Genomic DNA, 18,954 nt, shown 5'->3' with positions numbered 1-18,954 from the left:
TCACCAGACCTGAAACGTTAACTCGTTTTTTCCAACACAGATGCTGCCTGATCTGCTGAGCTTTTCCAGCAACTTTGTTCTTGTTCCTGTATATAATTGTCTGTTCCCACATATCGCATTGCCCTAATATTGAACCAGCTCATTTATGTCAGACTCACTTATGACTTCGAAACGAGGGCCACATTACAAATGACAATGTCCCTCAGGGCCTGCTAGAATGAGTTAATGCAAATGAGGAAGGTACACATCATTCAAAAGACGAGGAAGGTCATGCAAGGTGTGTAAACACTATTTCAGGTAAACATCCATCACATGTCCTTGAAAGATCCTAACAGAACACTATAGGCACACACACATGATTTAGATGAGGGATGTGGATGTAATATCTCCGAGCAGTCACTGAGACATAGTTGAAGGAAGGACTGGCAGCTCAGCATTCCAGGTAATGGAAATGGTGATGGGGGTATAAAGAGCAGTGGGGGCATTGCATTATTGATAAAGAGACCATCATTGCACTAATGTGGGAGGATTTTTGTTTATAGAATCCACACAGTGTGGAAACAGGCCATTTGGCCCAACAAGTCCACACCAATCTTCCAAATAGCCTCCCACCCAGATCCATCCTCCTTCCCTATCCCTGTAACCCTGCATTTCCCATGGCCAATGTACCTAACTTCCACATCCCCGAACTATAGCATGGCCAATCCACTTACCCTGCATATCTTTGGACTGTGGGAGGAAACCGGGAACGCACGGAGGAAACCCACACAGACACAAGGAGGACGTGCAAACTCCACACAGACAGTCGCCTGAGGGTGGAATCAAACCCATGTCCCTGGTGCTATGAGGCAGCAGTGCTAACCACCGAACCACCCCAGGAGGATGTATCAGAAGGCTCTTCAAATGAATAAAAAACATATTGGCAATCACTTTGCTTGGAATATACTACAGGCCTTCCAACAGTTAGAGGGAGATGGAGGAGTAAGTATGTCAGCAAATCACAGAGAGGTGTGAGAGGACTAGGGTTAAAGCAATAGGGGATTTCAACTTTATTACCCATTAACTAGGATCACCTTAGTTTTAAATGATTAGGGCGGATGCAATTTTTGAAGTGTTTCCAGGACAGTTTTTTTATGCCCTTCTGCAGATAGCCCTACTGAAGACAGGGATGTATTAGATGTAGTTTAGGGAAAGAAGCTGGTTAAGTGGTTAAGTCTCAGTGGGCAAGCATTTTGGGGATGGTGACTGTAACTCTAAGTTACAAAGTCATAATGGAAAGGGACATAGGTAATGCAGATTTAAGTGTCCAAACTGAGGAAAGGCCAATTTGAATATCATCAGACAGGATCTGGCAAATAGAACATAGAACATTACAGCACAGTACAGGCCCTTCGGCCCTCGATGTTGTGCCGACCTGTCATACCGATCTCAAGCCCATCTAACCTACACTATTCCATGTATGTCCATATGCTTATCCAATGATGCCTTAAATGTACCTAAAGTTGGCGAATCTACTACCGTTGCAGGCAAAGAGTTCCATTCCCTTACTACTCTCTGAGTAAAGAAACTACCCCTGACATCTGTCCTATATCTTTCACCCCTCAATTTAAAGCTATGCCCCCTCTGGCTTGTGGGTGGGAGGGTGAGCCGCGAGGACGATGCAGAGATGCTTCAGTGTGATTTGCACAAGTTGATTGAGTAGGGAAAACGCATGTCAAATGCAATATAATGTGGATAAAAATGACATAATTCATTCTGGGAGCAAAAAAACAGGAAGGCAGACTATTATCTGAACGATGACAAATTCGGAATGGGGGTGGTACAGTGGGACATGGGTATTCTTGTGCACCAGTTGCCGAAGGTAAGTATGCAGATGGAGCAGGAGGTGAAAAAGGCAAATGGTATGCTGGCCTACTTTGCGAGAGGATTTGAATACAGGAGCAGGGATATCTTGCTGCAATTGTACAGGGCTTGGGGAGACCACATCTAGAGTACGTGTGCAGTTTTGGGCTCCTTACTTGAGGAAGAAATTCTGGAAATAGAAGGAGTGCAACAAATCTTGCATTCTGATTCCTGGGACAGCAGGACTGATGTATGAAGGCAGACTGGATCAGTTAGTGACTGGAGGCGAGGAGAATGATAGGGGATCTCATAAAGACCTGTAAAATTCTACGAAGATGAGACAGCATAAATGCAGGAATGATGTTCCTGATGACTGGGGAGACAGAGCAATCACACAACCTGTGGATCAGATCTAAGCTCTGCAGTCCTGTCACAGCCAGTTATGAATGGTGGTGGGCAATTAAATAACGCACTGGAGGAGGAGGCTCCACAGATATCCCCATCCTCAATGATGGAAGAGCCCAGCACATCTGTGCAAAAGATAAGGCTGAAGAATTCACACCAATCTTCAGCCAGAAGTGCTGAGTGGATGATGCATCTCAGCCTCGTCCAGTGGTCCCCAACATTACACATGCCAGACCTCAGCCAATTCGATTCACTCTATGGTGATATCAAGAAATGGTTGGAGGCACCGGATACTGCAAAGGCTATGGCCCCTGACAACATTCCGACAATAGTATTGAAGACTTGTGCTCCACAACTTGCCACCGTCTCAAGCCAAGCTCTTGCTGTGCAGTAACAGCACTGGCATCTACCTGACAATGTGGAACGTTGTGAAAATGTGAACACTGCTGCCACTATGGAGGGACTGAATGTTGAAGGTGATGGATGGAATGTCAATAAATGGACTGCTTTGTCCTGGGTGGTGTCAAGCCTGTTGAGTATTGTTGGAGCTGCACCCATCCAGGCAATTGGTGGGTATTCCATCACACAACTGACTTGTGCCTTGAAGTTGACAGGCAGGCTTTGGGCAATCAGGAGGCAAGTTACTTGGTACAGGATTCCCAGCCTCTGAACTGCCTTTGCAGCCACTGTATTTATATGGCCAGTCCAGTTCAGTTTCTAGTCAGTGGTAACCCTAGGATGTCAACTGGGGTGGGGGTGAGGGTGGGGGCGCAGAATTCAGTGATGGTAGCGCCATTGAATGTCAAGGGGTGATGGTTAGGTATTCTCTTGTTGGAGATGGTCATTGTATGGTATTAGTGTGGTATGAAAGTTACTTGCCACTTGTCAGCCCAAGACTGGATATTGCCCAGATCCTGTTGCATTTGAATATGGACAGTTTCAGGATCTAAGGAGTCACAAATAGTGCTGAACATTGTCCAAACATTGGTAAACAACCCCAGTTCTGACCTTATAATGGAGAGAGGGTCATTGATGAAACAGTCGAAATGGATTGGGCCTAGGGCTCTACCCTGAGGAAAGCCTGCAGAGATATCCTGGAGCTGAGAAGACTGACCTCCAACAAACACAGCCATTTTCCCTTGTGCCAGGTATGATTCCAACCAACAGGAACTCCCCCGACTCCCACTAATTTGTAATGCCACATTCAGTCAAATGCAGCTCTGATGTCACAGGCTGTCACTCTCACCTCACCTCTGAAGTTCAGCTCTTTTGTCCATGTTCGAACCAAGGCTGTAATAAGATCAGGAGCTGAGTGGTCCTGGCAGAACCCAAACTGGGCATCAATGAGCAGGTTATCGCTGAGCAGGTGATGGCTGAGCAGGTGCTGCTTGATAGCACTGTTGATGATACCTTCCATCACTTTACTGATGATCAAGAGTAGACTGATGCGGCAGGAACTCGGTTAGATATTTCCTGCTTTTTATGCACAGACCAAAGCTTGACTAATGTCAGTGGCTGTACTGGAGCAGCTTGGCTCAGGTTATGGCCAGTTCTGGAGCACAGGTCCTCAGTAACTTTGCTGGAGTGCTTTCAGAGCCAATTGCCTGTTATATTGAGTGCTTTCAGCATTTTATGCCAGGTAAGTATAGAGCAGGACCATATCCATCAGTGGTGTATAGCCAGACTGCATCAACCAGTTCGAATCAGCACTGACAGGATAATGAAAGCCATTGGAAAAGAGACATCTGGGAGCATTATGAACCCGCATAAAAATGGCCCTACGAAAGCTGTGGAAAAGCTTCGCCCAATTCATGAAGAAATGCAAGGTTCAGGGAACACACAGCCTCTTCAGTGCAGAAACGGCAGACTGGCCCAATGACACAGACCCAGAGGATTCACAGGAACAGGAGGACGTGCAGAGTGTGAGATGATTATTAACGTAAAAGGAATATGTGTGTGTGCATGCATGTGTGAATGTGTCTGTATGTGTATGTGAGAGTATGAGTGTGCTTGGGTTTGCCTGTGTGCACATATATCTGTGTGTGCATGTGAGAGTATCTGTGTGCTGGGATGTGCATGTGTGCATCTGTGTTTGTACATATGTGTATGTTTATCTGTTTGCATATGTGCATGCATTTGTGTGTGCACGTATCTGTCTTTGTGTATGTATCATGTGTGTGTATCTGTCTGTGTGTAGCTGTGTGTGTGTGTGTGTTATTCATGTCTTCAGTTGCATGTTCAAGTTAAAAAGATGTTACGATGGTTAGAAAATCACAGGAATGCCTCTCAGCATCACAAGTTTTAGGACACAGCTTCTCGAAAGAAGCTTTTTATATAGAAGACCTGCTGGACACAGTCACAGAGAGCAAAACCTCACCACTGACTTTTAAAACCTCGGAGGGCACCTCTCTCTTTCCCCCAGTCCTCTGGATATTGCAATTTTGAAGCTTGCTGAGGTGGCACAGGGGAGTTGTACAAAATGCCTCTGGGATTACAGAAGGACAGGGTGAAATCTGCCAACAGCCCATTTTCACAGGGGATCCAGCAGCCAGTGTGTGGGGGCCTCAGGTCGATACTGCGATGCCCAACGCGGTAGAACAGGCCTGTCAGCCAGTGCCAAAACCTGGGGGGGAGGGGGGTGTGGGCGGTGGAAGGTTGATCTCACCTTTCCCATCTGGGTACCTGTCCGAGGGAGCACAGACTTGCTCTCCCAGACTGCTGTGTAAGGGACTGGGCGAGGGGTGGAGAACACAACCTGGGATAGACATCCCCGAGAACCCATGGAACTGAAATGTCCTCGATGGGGGTTTGGCAGCAGAAGACGGGGTAAGGGATGAAAGTCAATTCAGAGGGACAGGAGTTCCATCTCTCACCCAGCTGTCTTGTCCCAGTCATCCTCGCTGAAACCGCCATCTGTGCAGGGATAGCTCTTCCGGCGACTAGCACGTGGTGCCAGGCTATTGCTCTGACTCGTGTCCTGCCATTCATGAGGGCGCAGCACAATCCCTGATGTTTGGTGATGGTAGGGAGCTGTATGGATAAATACAGAGAGGAGCCCAGATTACAACAATGGAAACATTACACAATGGGTGGAAACTCCAACCATGCCAAAATACAACAAATAAACTCCAGCACTTATTAACAGATATTAAGAACGCCCCAAAGTGCTCCACAAGAAAGGTTTTACAGTTGCTGACAGTGTAACCTACAATTTGGGACAGAGAGAGACTAAATTGCATCCTGTGGAAGGTCTTCAGTAACTGCAAGATGGTGTCCTTACACCTGAGTCACCAAAGTAGCCAGGGGCAAACCCATGCGGAGCTCTACGCCATACACACTCTCTTTAGTCCCAAAAACAACCATTTAATGCTACTCTCTGTTTCCTGCCTCCCAACCAGCTTGATAGCCAAGGTGCCACTGTCCCTCTTTTATTCCATGGGCTTCAGCTTTGCTGATAAGCTTGTTCAGCAGCACTTTACTGAGTGTTTTTCAAGAAGGTGGTAGACATAGCTCTTGTCGCTCTTGGGATCAAGAGATATGTGCTTAATGGTCAGCCACACTCATATTGACTGGCAAAGCAAACTGAAGGGTTTGAATGACTTACTCCTGCTCTTATCTTCTATGTTGCTGGGGAATTCATGTATAACTTGGGTTCAAATCCCAGTTTTTTCTGACCTTTCACCCTGCAGGAATCTACTTCGGCTGGACCGGAACCATTTCAACCATCACTAAAAGCAGTCTGTTGTCCCATTACGGTTTTGCCAGACAATCTGATTCCCCTGTTCACCTGGACTAGCTCCTTTCTTATCTTGTTGCACCTTGAATCTTTCACACCGCTCCCCCCCCACCCACAAGTTAACCTAAATGTCGTGGATGAAATTTTCCAGTAACTAGCATCTGGAGAATGGGCATACAACTGAGATTCAGATTGGGACCCCATGAAATGCCCAATGTATGAAAATGCCTGGGAAGCTCGAACCTCCAATGGGTAATTCCTCTGCTTCCTGTGATATTCCATGGATAGAAGGTAAGAAACTAAGAAAGTAGGCTGCTTGGCCCTTCGTAACAACTCCACTGTTTGGTGAAATCCTGGCTGATCTCCCATATCTGCACCATTTTCCTGCACTACCCTTCTATCTGTTGCTATTTTTAAAGAAGCAGAATCCCTACAGTGCAGATAGAGGCCATTTAGCCCTCAAGTCTGCCCTAACCCAGGCCCACTGTCCTACATAACCCATTTCCCATGGCTAATCTGCTCAGCCTGCACATCGCTGGACACTATGAGCAATTTCGCACATGCACTTCTTTGGACTGTGGCTGACACAGGGAGAATGTGCAAACTCCACACAGACAGTCACCCAAGACCTGGAATCAAACCCAGGTCTCTGGTGCTGTGAGGCAGCAGTGCCAACCACTGAGCCAGTATGCCACCCACTAAATGTGGATAGCTATCAGCCTCAGTCTTGAACGCATTCAATGATTGAACCTCTGCTGCCCTTTGACAGTTCTCAGATGTGTATGTAGGAAACGTTACACAGATTAAAACCTAGTCCAGCTGTTGGGTGAATGCATTGCATACATCCATCCATCTGTCTCTCCCCAGCACTTGACTAACCCCCAATGACACAACTACTCCCCTGACCACCTGACACTCCTTCCCCCCCTGATTACCTAAACAACCCATCACTCCCCACCCACCCGACTACTACCCCCACAGCAGTCCTGACCATCTGTGCAGGCCCCACCATTCAATTACTTTCCCAACACACTGCTAAATATACCCAATGGTTGTCCACCCAATTACCTAACTAACCTGACAACCCGACCAACCCCTGACCTGAATAGCCACTCACTCACCTATCCCGAACCCACCTACCCATTCACCAACATCCATCCTCTAACCTTCCAACTCGACATTTAAAATTGTCAACATAGCAGCTAGTGCCATAAAAAGAGAAGTATCTTGCCTTCTTCCCAGCTCTACCCTGATCCAATGGCTTCTTCCCATTGTTGCTGAGCTCTAGGCTTCTGGGATAGCCCCAGCAGAAAAGGGTTGAATTGGGGAAAGCAGCAATCCGATGACAAGTGCCTCATTGGATGATCTGAATATATAACGAGGATGACAATATTATGATCACTGTTCCCTAAGTGTTCCACTGCAGAACCATGTCCAGCAATACCTCCTTCCTTGTTGGATCAGAGACATGTGATGTGGAAACCCTTCGCATTAATCATTGTAATCTAAAGTAGGATGGAAATAAAGTTCTTGTTCATCGCTACTCTATAGATGTTGCATGCCTCTGCAATTTCCTTACAAAGTTGTTCCTCTATCTTTCCCAATGGTCAGTGGCCTACAGAATACATCCAAAAGTGTAAGGATACCTCAATCATTTTTTGTCTCAAGCCAAACATATTCTGCTTTAGCCATTTGTTTGACATCCTTGCTCTCTAGAACTGTCATAATCTCCTTAATCAACACTCTCACCCCTCCAAGTCTCTCACCTGGCTTTCCTGAATATCTCTCATCTAGAAATCTTTAGTGCTGAGTCTTGGCCTATTTCGATTCATGCCTTGATTCATGTCCCGCCATATTCTCACGTAGTTATTTGTGGCTGCAGCTTTTTGTGCATTTACGTACATGCACAGTAAACTTTTACACCATTTTGCTTCCCCCCTTAGCCTAATCCTACTGCACAGGCTGTCATCCCGACCTTTCGCTCGCCTTACTTTGGCAATGTGCTGCCTCCTGCCACGTTAGTTTAAAACTCCTTTAACGGCATGAGCAGACTGCCCCACAGGGCAATAAGGCCCTAGCAGGCCCAGGGCAGGGACTCCTGGTTGAGGGGCGAGTGTGGGTTCAGCAGCGGCGTTGGCGTGGTGGGCCCAGTGGTGAGAGATGACACCCAAAACGTGCTAACTCCTACAGCGGTTGGGTCCAGCACAGATGGCAGTGAAGGTCCCTCAGTTACTGCAGGCTAGGAGCCAGCGTGAACTGGATTGGAAAGGCTGTTATCCTGAACTTCTCATTTCTTCATTTTTCCAGTTTATTCCAATGATCCGTCAAGCTGGACTTTTTCTTTCTTTATTTTTCTCACTTTTGTCCTGAAGAATTTGTACTGAAAAGTCTGTACCTTGCACCTAAGATGGCACTGTAATGTGGCAATTTGTACACTTTCTCACTGTACTCATTTGACTACATGTGACAATGAAGCTAATTCTAATCCAATTCAATTTGTTCGGTCCTGGTTCAATCTGTGTGTCACGTACATTTCCTGCTTTCCCTAGGATAAGTCTCGACTCCTCGACGTGCTTGAACTAAGTCTGTGTGCAACACAACAAACTCCCGTGTGTTGGCTGTGTCTCAGTTGTTAATACTTTCACCTCCCAGATCAGGAGGTTATGGGTTCAAGTTCCCCATCCAGGCAGCTTAGCAGATTATCCAAATTGACGCTGGGAGTGCTACACTGTCATTTTCTCTACATTGTCCACTGTCGGAGGAATTTAGATTGACCTGCTCTTTCAGATGACTGTAAAAGATACAACAACGCTATTTCAAAGAATAGTGAGTTCACTCAACAGAATTGGCAGCAGCCATGGAGTCAGAGAAACAGAGTTGACATGTCAAGTCCAAAATGACTCTTCTTCAAGTTAACTCATTTCCATTTTTCCTTCACTTGTGCGGCATGTATTGCCCATTCCTAGTTGACCTTGGGAAGGCACTGGTGAACTGCCTTCATGAACCACTGCAGTCAATATGCTATAGGTAAACCCACAAGTGTTTCTCTCTCCACAGATGCTGCCAGACCTGATGAGTTTCTTCGGAACTTTCTGTCCTATTTCGTGTCTTCAGCATCTGGGGTATTTCATTTCCATTTCAGAGTCTGCCCTAACGTCCTTAGCGACATTCTCTCTCTAAGCTGGACAGCAATCCACAGACAGGTCAGCCGTTTTAAATGACCACATGGCCATGTAAACAAATATTTAAAAGGTCTACATGCTTAAAAATAGTGCCCCAAAGAGTTGAGGAAAAAAATACAAAAGGACATTGAGCCTGGACATTATTTACCCCAGCCAATGTTTATCCTTCGATCTAAATTACCCAAAAATGGTTATTTGATCATTATTACAACATTGTTTAATGTGAGGTTGCTGCAAACTACCAGCTGCATTTCTGACAGTACAGCTGTGACTACTCTTCAACACTGGCTGTGAAGCTCTTTAGAATATGCAGAAGCTATTTAGGAAGCGAGAGAATGCAAGTCTGTTCTTTAAATTGCAGTCTGCCCCATCCAGACAAGCATGCAAACTCTGATCTCCAGTTGGCAGATACTCTGCATTCTAGACTGTTCCCTTAAATGAAGAGGAACTACACAACCTCAAGGGGGCAGCAAATACTTTCAATGTGACTCAGTCAGTTCATACAATTTGTAAGACCAGGCGAAGGCTCCGAAACACCATTGACAATAGCTCTCTTCATGCTCATGGGTGCCCACAGCATCAGTTCAACTGGCTAAAGATTTACAGAAGAGTTGAAAAGTGAAGCTAATCACTATCAAAATCAAACTTAGTCTAGTAGCCAATCCCCATCCAGGTCCAACCGTGCCCCCTAACACCGGCAGCCAATCACCATCCAGGTCCAACCGTGCCCCCTAACACCGGTAGCCAATCACCATCCAGGTCAAACTGTGCCCCCTAACACCAGTAGCCAATCACCATCCAGATGAAACTATACCCCAACACTTGCAGCCAATCACCAGCTAGGTCAAAAAAACCCCAAAAGAGCAGCAGATGCTGGAAATAAGAAACAAAAACAGAAATCCCTAGGAAGACGCAGCAAGTCTGACAGCATCTGTGGAAAAAAGTTACAGTTAACATTTTGGATTCCAGTGACCGTGTTCTGAAGAAGGGTCACTCGAGCCAAAATGACAATGTTGATTTCTCTCCACAGACACTGCCAAGCTTGTTCAGCGCTTTCAACAATTTCTGTTTTTGTACCATCTAGGTTAAACTGTGACTCCCCCCTCCCCAAGCCCAACACCCACATTTAATCACCATCCAGGTCAAATTGTGCCCCAAAACCCGCATCCAATCACCATCGAAGTCAAACTGGGCCAACAGCATCAGCAGCCAATCACCATTCATGTCAAAATTGTGCCCCAACACCCGCATCCAATCCCCATTGAAGTCAAGCTGGGCTAACAACACAGGCAGCCAATCACCATCCAGGTCAAAGTGTACTCTTTACCCAGCAACCAATCATCACACAGGTCAAACTTGGTCTCGAGACAGTAATGAGAAGTTTCCCAGCCTAAAAAAAAATTGCTCTTCTCCTCTTCCTCAGTTTCCCTGATCAATAAAGAGGAGGTCCATATAAGTGTCTCCTAGTAGAAGCTGACAAACAAAAATTGTACATCGCTCCCTCCCTTTCTGTCTTCCACTTCTTCCAATTCTGGAGGGAAACATCTGGGTTTCACTGATGTTGCCTTTACAAGGTGGCTGAGACTGCAAACTCACAAAGAGCAATGGGGATAAATACACGCCCCACCTTTCCTGTGCACCAAAGTAACAAAATGACCAGCTCATGAATATGAACCAAATGTTGAAACAGATATATTTGAATGATGCTATAAGCTCACTGTGGCTTCCAAAGGCCCCTTCAAGTCCCAAGCCATCCCATGATTCCATGGCACTGTCCATACTCGGAATGGTGTTTGAGTGGACTTTTGAGAGTTTGTTGGTCTTCTGACAGTCAGGGAGTTCATCTTCAGGATCACTCAGTTCACATACTGCACTGGGCTTCTTTGAAAAAGAACCTGGAAGAGAGATTCCAATTTTAATCAAACAAACAGCTATTTTATTATTCATTCTCAGAAGATGAGTGTTCATTACTAGGTGGTCTTGAGAAGGCAACAGTGGGTCTTCTCCTGAAATTATTGTCTCTCAGCATCACAATGGCATTCTAGGGAGGGGAGTTCCAGAGTAGCTTGGCAAGTGTGTAGAAACAGCATTATTCATCAAAGTCAGAATGCGGTACGCTTTGGAGAGATCTAGAATGGGATAGTGTTGCCTACTCTACTTGATGATTGAGGTACAAAGAGAAAGTGCTGCAGAAACTCGGTAGGGTCTGGCAGGATCTGTGTGGAGAGAAACAGAGTTAAAGTCAACAGATCCTCCATTTATGGTAAACTAAACATTTCAGAGGCAGGATCAAATTAGAAGAAAAAAAATATAATTCATCAAAGACAGATGATTAGGTGAAATACATAAAAGAAATGAAAAAAGACCAAAAATTAATAAAGAGGAAAACATTAGAATATGGAAAAAGGCTGGCCAGAAGTCTAAAAAGATCGTAAGAGTTTGCATGAATATTTAAAGAAGTGTTAACAAAATAAGTATTGCTTTTATAGAAAGTGGGACTGGTGAATTAATAACAGAAAATAAGGAAATAGCAATTAAGTTAAACAGGTATTTTACACTGATCTCCACTACAGAGGATACAGGTAACGTCCCAGAGCTAGTGATAAGTCAAGCAATGGTAAGGAGGGAGGAACTCGACAAATTCTGAATCATGAGAAGAGTAATTGTGAATCAAGAGGTGGAGCTGTGCGCAGACAAGTGCCCAGCTGCTGACGAACTCTATCATGGGCTCTTAAAAGAACCGACTAGTGAGATGGATGATGTATTGATTTTAATTTTAAAGAATTCTCTTTATTTGGGGACAGTGCTAATAAACTGTAAGATAGCAAATATAACTCAGATGCTCTGATGAAGGGTCTAGGCCCGAAACGTCAGCTTTTGTGCTCCTGAGATGCTGCTTGGCCTGCTGTGTTCATCCAGCCTCACATTTTATTATTTTGTGAAAGGGAAATTGTGTTTGACCATTTCTATTGAAGATCTTTAAGGAGGTAACGTTCATAAGGGGGAACCAGTGGATGTGTTGTACTTAGACTGCCAGAAGGCATTTGATAAGGTGCCCCATCAAAAGTTATGATGGAAAATAAAAGCTCATGACGTAGGGAGTAGCATATTGGCGTGGATAAAAGATTGGTGGTTAATAGAATCTCAGAGTAGGGGTAACTAGGCCTTTTTCAGGTTTACAAGTTGTGACAAGTGGTTTGCCACTGGAATCAGTGCTAGGTTCTCAACTTTTACGAAATTATATAAATGACATAGTATAGAGGTTTTGGATGCCAAATTGGCTGCCAACACAAATATAGTTAGGAAAGTAAGCTTCTAAGAAGACCAAGAGGCTAGAAAGGGATAGAGATAGGCTAAGCGAGTGAGCAAAGATATGTGAAATGGAGTATAACGTGGGAAAATGCAAAATTGCCCATTTTGGCAGGAAGAATAAAAAGAAGCATATTGTCTAAATGGTGAGAAATTGCAGAGCTCTGAGATGCATAGAGATTTGGGTGTCCTGATATATGAATTACAAAAGGTTAGTACGGACACAGGTACAGCAAGTAATTAAGAAAGTTAATAAAATATTATTGTTTATTTCTGAAGAAGGGTCCGGACCTGAAACATCAGCCTTCCTGTTCCTCTGATGCTGCCTGGCTTGCTGTATCCATCCAGCTCTATACCTTGTTATCTCAGATACTCCAGCATCGGCAGTTCCTACTATCTCAGAATATTATTGTTTATTGTGAGGAGAGCTGAATACAATAAGTATAAAGACCACTGGTGAGATCACATTAGCTGTGCTACCTACAGTATTGGATACCTGATTTAAGGGAGGATATAAATATGTTCAGAGAAAGTTTACTGGGCTAATACCGTGGGGATTATTTTATGATGGTTGGACAGGCTAGGTCTGTACCTGCTGGAATTCAGAAATGTAAGAGATAACTTGATTAAAACAGACAAGATCCAGAGGGGTACTGACAGGACAGATGTGGAGAGAATGTTTCCTTTTGTGGGAGGATGTAGAACTGTTTAAGTATCGGGGGTCACCCATTTCAATCAGAGATGAGGTAAATTTGTTCTCTCGAACATTTTCAGAGCTCTCTTCTCAAAAAGGTGGTAGAGACAGAAAGTTTGAATATTTTTAAGGCAGAGGCCGATAAATTCTTAATAAGCAAGGTGGGGTGGAAGAAGACTGGGGTAGGCAAGAATGCAGATTTGGGATTACAAACAGATCAGTCATAAATAGTAGAACAGACTCGAAGGGCTGAATGGCATACCCCTGATTCATATAGTTGTAGGTTTAACTCAGGAACCATAGGCTTTCTTCATGGTTCAATCAGACTGCAGTTAAGTGTATTGTAATACCAGTTGCTCCACATCTCTCGATCTCTTTATCCAAGGGTAATCTATTGATCTCAGGCTTGAGGGATCCACTAGTCACCCAGCATCAGGAGTTTTTTCCAGTGGGAGTTCCAAACGTCTACACACTTCTGTGTGCAAACCAGCTTCCCGACTTCCCTCCTAAACAGTCTGGCTCCACGTTTAATATCATTTTTCCATGATTTTCATTCCTCCATCGGAAGAAAGAATTTACCCATATCTGCCCCATCCCATCCTGCGAGTATTTTAAATGCCTCGATCAGATCACCCTCTGATTCTTCCAAAATCGAATGGGGAATGACTGCAAAAAGTTGCAGAGGGATGGAAGAAGCACATTAACCGAGCGTACAAGTTTACTTGGTAGTAGTGAAGGCAAATATAATATCGGCCTTTATTTCAAAGGGCATGGATAAGGAGGTCTTACTAAAACTATGTTAGGAACTGGTCATATCACAGGTAGAATATTATGAACAGTTTTGGTGCCATTATCTAAGGCAAGGTATACACATGCTGGAGACAGTCCAGAAAAGGTTCATTTGGATGATATGAGAAATGGAAGAATGTCTCATGAGGAGAGGTTGAGTATGTTTGGCCCTGTTCTCAGTGGAATTTAGAAGAATTAGAGCTGACCGTATGGAAACAGACAAAGATTCTTTGGGGCTTTTTAGGGTTGATGTTGAGAGGTTGTTTCCCCTTGTGGGAGAACCCAGGACCAGGGGGCATCATCTCAAAGTAAAGGGGTCACATATTTAGGACATAAATGAAGAGGAACTGTTTTCTCTTGGAGGAAAACAAATCCATGGAACTCTTCACTGCAAAAGGCTGTTGAAGCTGGGATGTTGTGTACTTAAGGCTGAGATAGACTCGTTTTTAATCAACAAAGGAATGTGTATAGATTATGTGAACAAGGCAGGAAAATGGATTTGAGGATTATCAGCCAGTTCGTTGACTGGTAGAATGGACTCGATGGACTGAATGGCCTACATCTGCAACTACATGGTACGGTCAACTGGGTCATAGTCAGATTTAAGCAACCTGCCTTTGAACTTTAACCTCCCCTTCGACCCTTTAACCCCGTAACGCTGCTCCCCGTGGTTAATACTCACAGTCTGCTTGCTTCTTGATTTTCAAGGTCACTGTCTCCCCAGCCATCTGGAGCAGGTGAATGGCTTCACTCAGCGGTTTGCCCTTAAGGCTCACCGTATTGATGGCTAATATCCTGTCCCCTATGTGAATGGCCCCGGTCCTGAAACCAGAAGAAAAAGTTAGGCCAAATTCTGTACCTGAATCCCAATTCCTGCAAACCTATAAATGATTGCAATAACAACAGTCTGATGATCCATTTTCAAATGCACAAATATAACGCGTGCATGTAGACTATTAACTGAGGAGGGGCTTTCCTTCTGTATGAAGCATCAAACCGCATGGGGTATTCTGCAAGGCTCCATCAGGTAGGGAAGATCTCTGGGCTCTCTAACCCGGGAGGCTAACTGGAAAATCCCAGTCGGTCGTCACTGACAGGTCATAACAGGCTGTTAATTACTTCAGTCATGTACCCGCCATCCTGATTACCCTTAATATTGAGGCCCAGAGAATCAGGGAGGTCCCTGCTGATGGGTGTGGTCTTGCCACTCAGTCTGACCACCTGCACTGTGAGGGCAGCAAGTGAAAGGTGAGGCTCATAGCGATCCCTGGAAATTGCCACCCAGGTTGATAGGGTTAAGAAGGCATACGGTACGTGAGGTTTTATTGGTAGAGGGATTGAGTTTCGGAGCCATGAGGTCATGCTGCAGCTGTACAAAACTCTGGTGCAGCCACACTTGGAGTATTGTGTACAGTTCTGGTCGCCGCATTATAGGAAGGATGTAAATGCATTGGAAAGGGTGCAGAGGAGATTTACCAGGATGTTGCCTGGTATGGAGGGAAGATCTTATGAGGGACTTGAGGCTGTTTTCGTTAGAGAGAAGAAGGTTAAGAGGCGACTTAACAGAGACATACAAGATGATCAGAGGATTAGATAGGGTGGATAGTGAGAGCCTTTTTCCTCGGATGGTGACGGCTAGCACGAGGGGACATAGCTTTAAATTGAGGGGTGATAGATATAGGACAGATGTCAGAGGTAAGCTCTTTACTCAGAGAGTAGTAAGTGCGTGGAATGCCCTGCCTGCAATAGTAGTAGACTCGCCAACTTTAAGGGCATTTAAATGGTCATTGGATAAACATGTAGATGATAATGGAATAGTGTAGGTTAGATGGGCTTCACATTGGTTTCATAGGTCGGCGCAGCATCAAGGGCCGAAGGGCCTGTACTGCGCTGTAGTGTTCTATGTTCTATGACCCATTGCAGGCTGAACTCAGGAATCCAACTCCCTGCAGTTTACTGGGCATGGTGGCTCAGTGGGTAGGCACTGCTGCCTCACAGTGCCAGGGACCTGGGCCCAATTCAACCCTCAGGAGCGAAGGTCCGTGTAGAGTTTGCACGTTGTCCTTGTGTCTGCGTAAGTTTCCACCCATAACCCAAAGGTGTGTAGGCTAGGGGGATTACCCAGGGGAAGTGCAGGGTTGGAGGGTAGCAGGGGTTAGTCTGGGTGGGATGCTGTTTGTGGTAGTCAGTGTGGACTTGATGGGCCAAATGGCCTACTTCCACACTGAATGGATTCTATGAAATGTGAGCGAGATGCTGATGTGAGGGCTTCAGCTGGGCCCTTCTGAAGAAAAGTCTGCCATTTTATTGGGGCTTTTTAATGGCTGTTCCATTGGTAGCTGTCTGGCCTATTTGGCTGAAGAAAAACATTCACTGTGAGCCCTGAAATACACTCTGCTTCCAGGCTGTGCGATAACTGACTGAGATCTGGATCATTCTATTCCCCAGTGTCACTCTAATAAGCACTTGCGGAGTCGCGCTGTGGATTTTCTACCTTTCAGCGAGGCCTTTCTTGGTGAGGGCACTGATCACAATAGGGTCGAAAGGTTCCTCAGTCCCAGAAATGGTGATTCCCAATGGCCCTCCATACCTCTTCAGTTCCACAGTGTATATGATAGCACCAGTACTTTCCTGTTCATCTGATGTAGGTGGAGGATTTAAAACATAACAAGACAGAAAGGCAGACTGGTTAGTGGACAAAGGAAAGGCCATGTGAGAACCAAGTGCAGAAAGCAGCACTTCACTGGAAATCACAGTGTTCTGGGGTAACCAGTTCGAGTCAGAGAACATACAGGATTGTTAAACAGCACCGATATGGATTTTAATTTGGATTTAACATTAGTTCGCTATTTTATTTAAAACCTGCAACATTAATCGGTTAAGAAATGAAAACAAAATGTGCTGGAGAAACTCAGCTGGTCTGGTGGCACCTGGAGAGAGAAAAACAGATTTAATGTTTGAGACCCTTTGTCAGAAGAGGAGGTTTGTTTCTATGCTGCAAGTTATATCTAATGGTGGTAGAGGGAGGTTTTCTTAACATGTAATCCGTGTTGTGTCTACCCTTGGAAAGTTTAGATGGGACAGTGTAGAAAGAGCTTTACGCTGTACCTAAACTCTGTGTTACTCTCCCCGGGGAGTATTTGGCAGTGATAGTGTTGAGACAGTTTTAAGTTCAGTTTAAAAGAGTAGAGAAAGCTTCGGTTTCCTTCTGCAAGAGTGAGAGGAAGCTTCACTCTGTATCCAACCCTGTCCTGGGAATGTTTGATGGGGACAGTGTCGAGGAAGCTTTACTTTTAGAGCGAGCTTTATTCTCAGCTTAAAAGAGTACACGATGCTTCATTTCCACGGTAAAAGAGTAGAGCAAGCTTTACTCTGTATGCAACCCTGTGCTGTAGTTGTCCTGGGAGTGTTTGATGGGGGGAGTGTCGAGGGCACTTCACATTCAGTTTAAATGAATAGAGATACCTTTACTTTAAGTTTGAAAGAGTAGAGTTAGCTTTACTCCCTAAGTAACCCGATGTTGTACCTGTCTTGGGAATGTTTGATGGTGACAGTGTAGAGGTAGCTTTACTCTGTATCTAACCCCCGTGCTGTCCCTGTCCTGGGAAGGTTTGATGAGAACAGGCTAGAGGAAGCTTTACTCTGTTTCTAATGCTGCACCGTACTTTACCCGCGGTTATTGATTGAAAAGGAATTAAGTATTTTGTTACCGCTGATGGATGTCATTCAACTCAGTTTGCATAAAGTGAGCTCATGCCTCCTGAGGATCTGCTTTTATAAAAACAACGCTGTCAGAGAGGAGAAACCTGATCACGGCTGAATAAGGCTGTTCTCTGTGCACGCTCAGTACCTGAGTTGTCCTCATCCTTCCGGATCTTCAGCTTGACTAGTTCATCACACTGCTGCAGGATTTGCACTGCATCCTCCATCGAGCAGTTCTCCAGGCGGATGTTGTCAATGGCTAAGAGTTTGTCCCCAGGTTCCAAAGTCCCAGTTCTAATGGAGAGAGGGATAAAGTGGCTGAGAATACCAGGCTGCAGAGCTGTAACCCAAAGACAGAACAGCTTCCAGATTCCAATGGCTGGAATCCTGCTGCTAAACTGCATGTAAACTGCAGTATGTGTTCCTCTTTCCCTTTATGTCTTCAATATGTTGAAATTAAATCTCATCTTAACAAGTCGCATCTGCTGGTAGTAGAGCAAGTTTTTTCCAACATGTAAGTTCTCTTGCAAGTTCCCTTGCGAAATGATGGAAGCCCCTTTCTGCTGAAGTGTTCTATTGCAGTGTCAGCTGTGATTCTTGTTTCTGAGCCACAAGTGTCTGGGTTCTGGTCTTGGACAAGCTTTAAGCACAATGTAGCAGAAAGAGCGAATGGTACTGCCTTCCAATAGGACTTTAAACTCGGAGCCCACCTGCCTGCTCAGGTGGTGACTAAAGATTCCACGGCCTCATGTTAAAGATAAGTCGAGGAGTTATCCTCAGCGCCCTGGCTAATATGTATCCTTCTATCAACATCACAAAACAGATCATCTCGTCACTGGCACAGTGGGAGCTTCCTGTGTACATACTGCAGTTCCGACACTGCAACAGTGTCTCGGAAAGTCTTTCGTCAGCTCTGAGCATGTTAAGGGGCCCAGTGGTCCATTAAAAAAAAGCAAGACTTTCATTACATAACACTCACACCCAAGAAAAATTTAAAACCCAAACTTCATGCCAATCGATGCACTGTCTCTTAAACTGATCTTATTTCTACCCAATCTCTCAATCTCAAAGTGGTTCTGGCCTTTGCACCTCTGTTTCTCTGTTAGCAAAAGAAAACAATCTCCGATGCCATCACACATCAACATACAAAAGATTTATTGTCCTCCGAACAGTGAACAAATATTTCACTGTTAAACTTACTGCGAATGAACAGTTTAATTTATCTATATGGAGCGCTGAATTGCCACAGTAACAACCTGTAGAAATCAAAATGTCTTCATTAAGGGATGGGAAAA

General features: G+C 44.9%; 1 protein-coding gene across 3 annotated transcripts in view; it reads right to left on the bottom strand.

Annotated features, from left to right (window-relative positions):
• The window catches only part of grip2b (glutamate receptor interacting protein 2b), a 538,749-nt gene that overhangs the window by 19,021 nt on the left and 500,774 nt on the right, over positions 1 to 18,954 (bottom strand). For all 3 annotated transcript variants that reach the window (XM_059649483.1, XM_059649482.1, XM_059649484.1), the window contains exons 16-20: positions 17,808 to 17,953; positions 16,452 to 16,596; positions 14,640 to 14,779; positions 10,884 to 11,060; positions 5,121 to 5,277 (exon numbers count right to left, since the gene is read on the bottom strand). In XM_059649483.1, the coding sequence (XP_059505466.1) occupies positions 5,121 to 5,277; positions 10,884 to 11,060; positions 14,640 to 14,779; positions 16,452 to 16,596; positions 17,808 to 17,953 (765 nt within the window). The remainder of the gene's footprint in view (positions 1 to 5,120; positions 5,278 to 10,883; positions 11,061 to 14,639; positions 14,780 to 16,451; positions 16,597 to 17,807; positions 17,954 to 18,954) is intronic.

This window comes from Stegostoma tigrinum, chromosome 11, assembly GCF_030684315.1.
Source record: "Stegostoma tigrinum isolate sSteTig4 chromosome 11, sSteTig4.hap1, whole genome shotgun sequence".
Lineage (NCBI taxonomy): Eukaryota > Metazoa > Chordata > Chondrichthyes > Orectolobiformes > Stegostomatidae > Stegostoma > Stegostoma tigrinum.
Note: the sequence above shows the minus strand (reverse complement) of the source record. Positions and strands in the feature narration are given on the sequence as shown.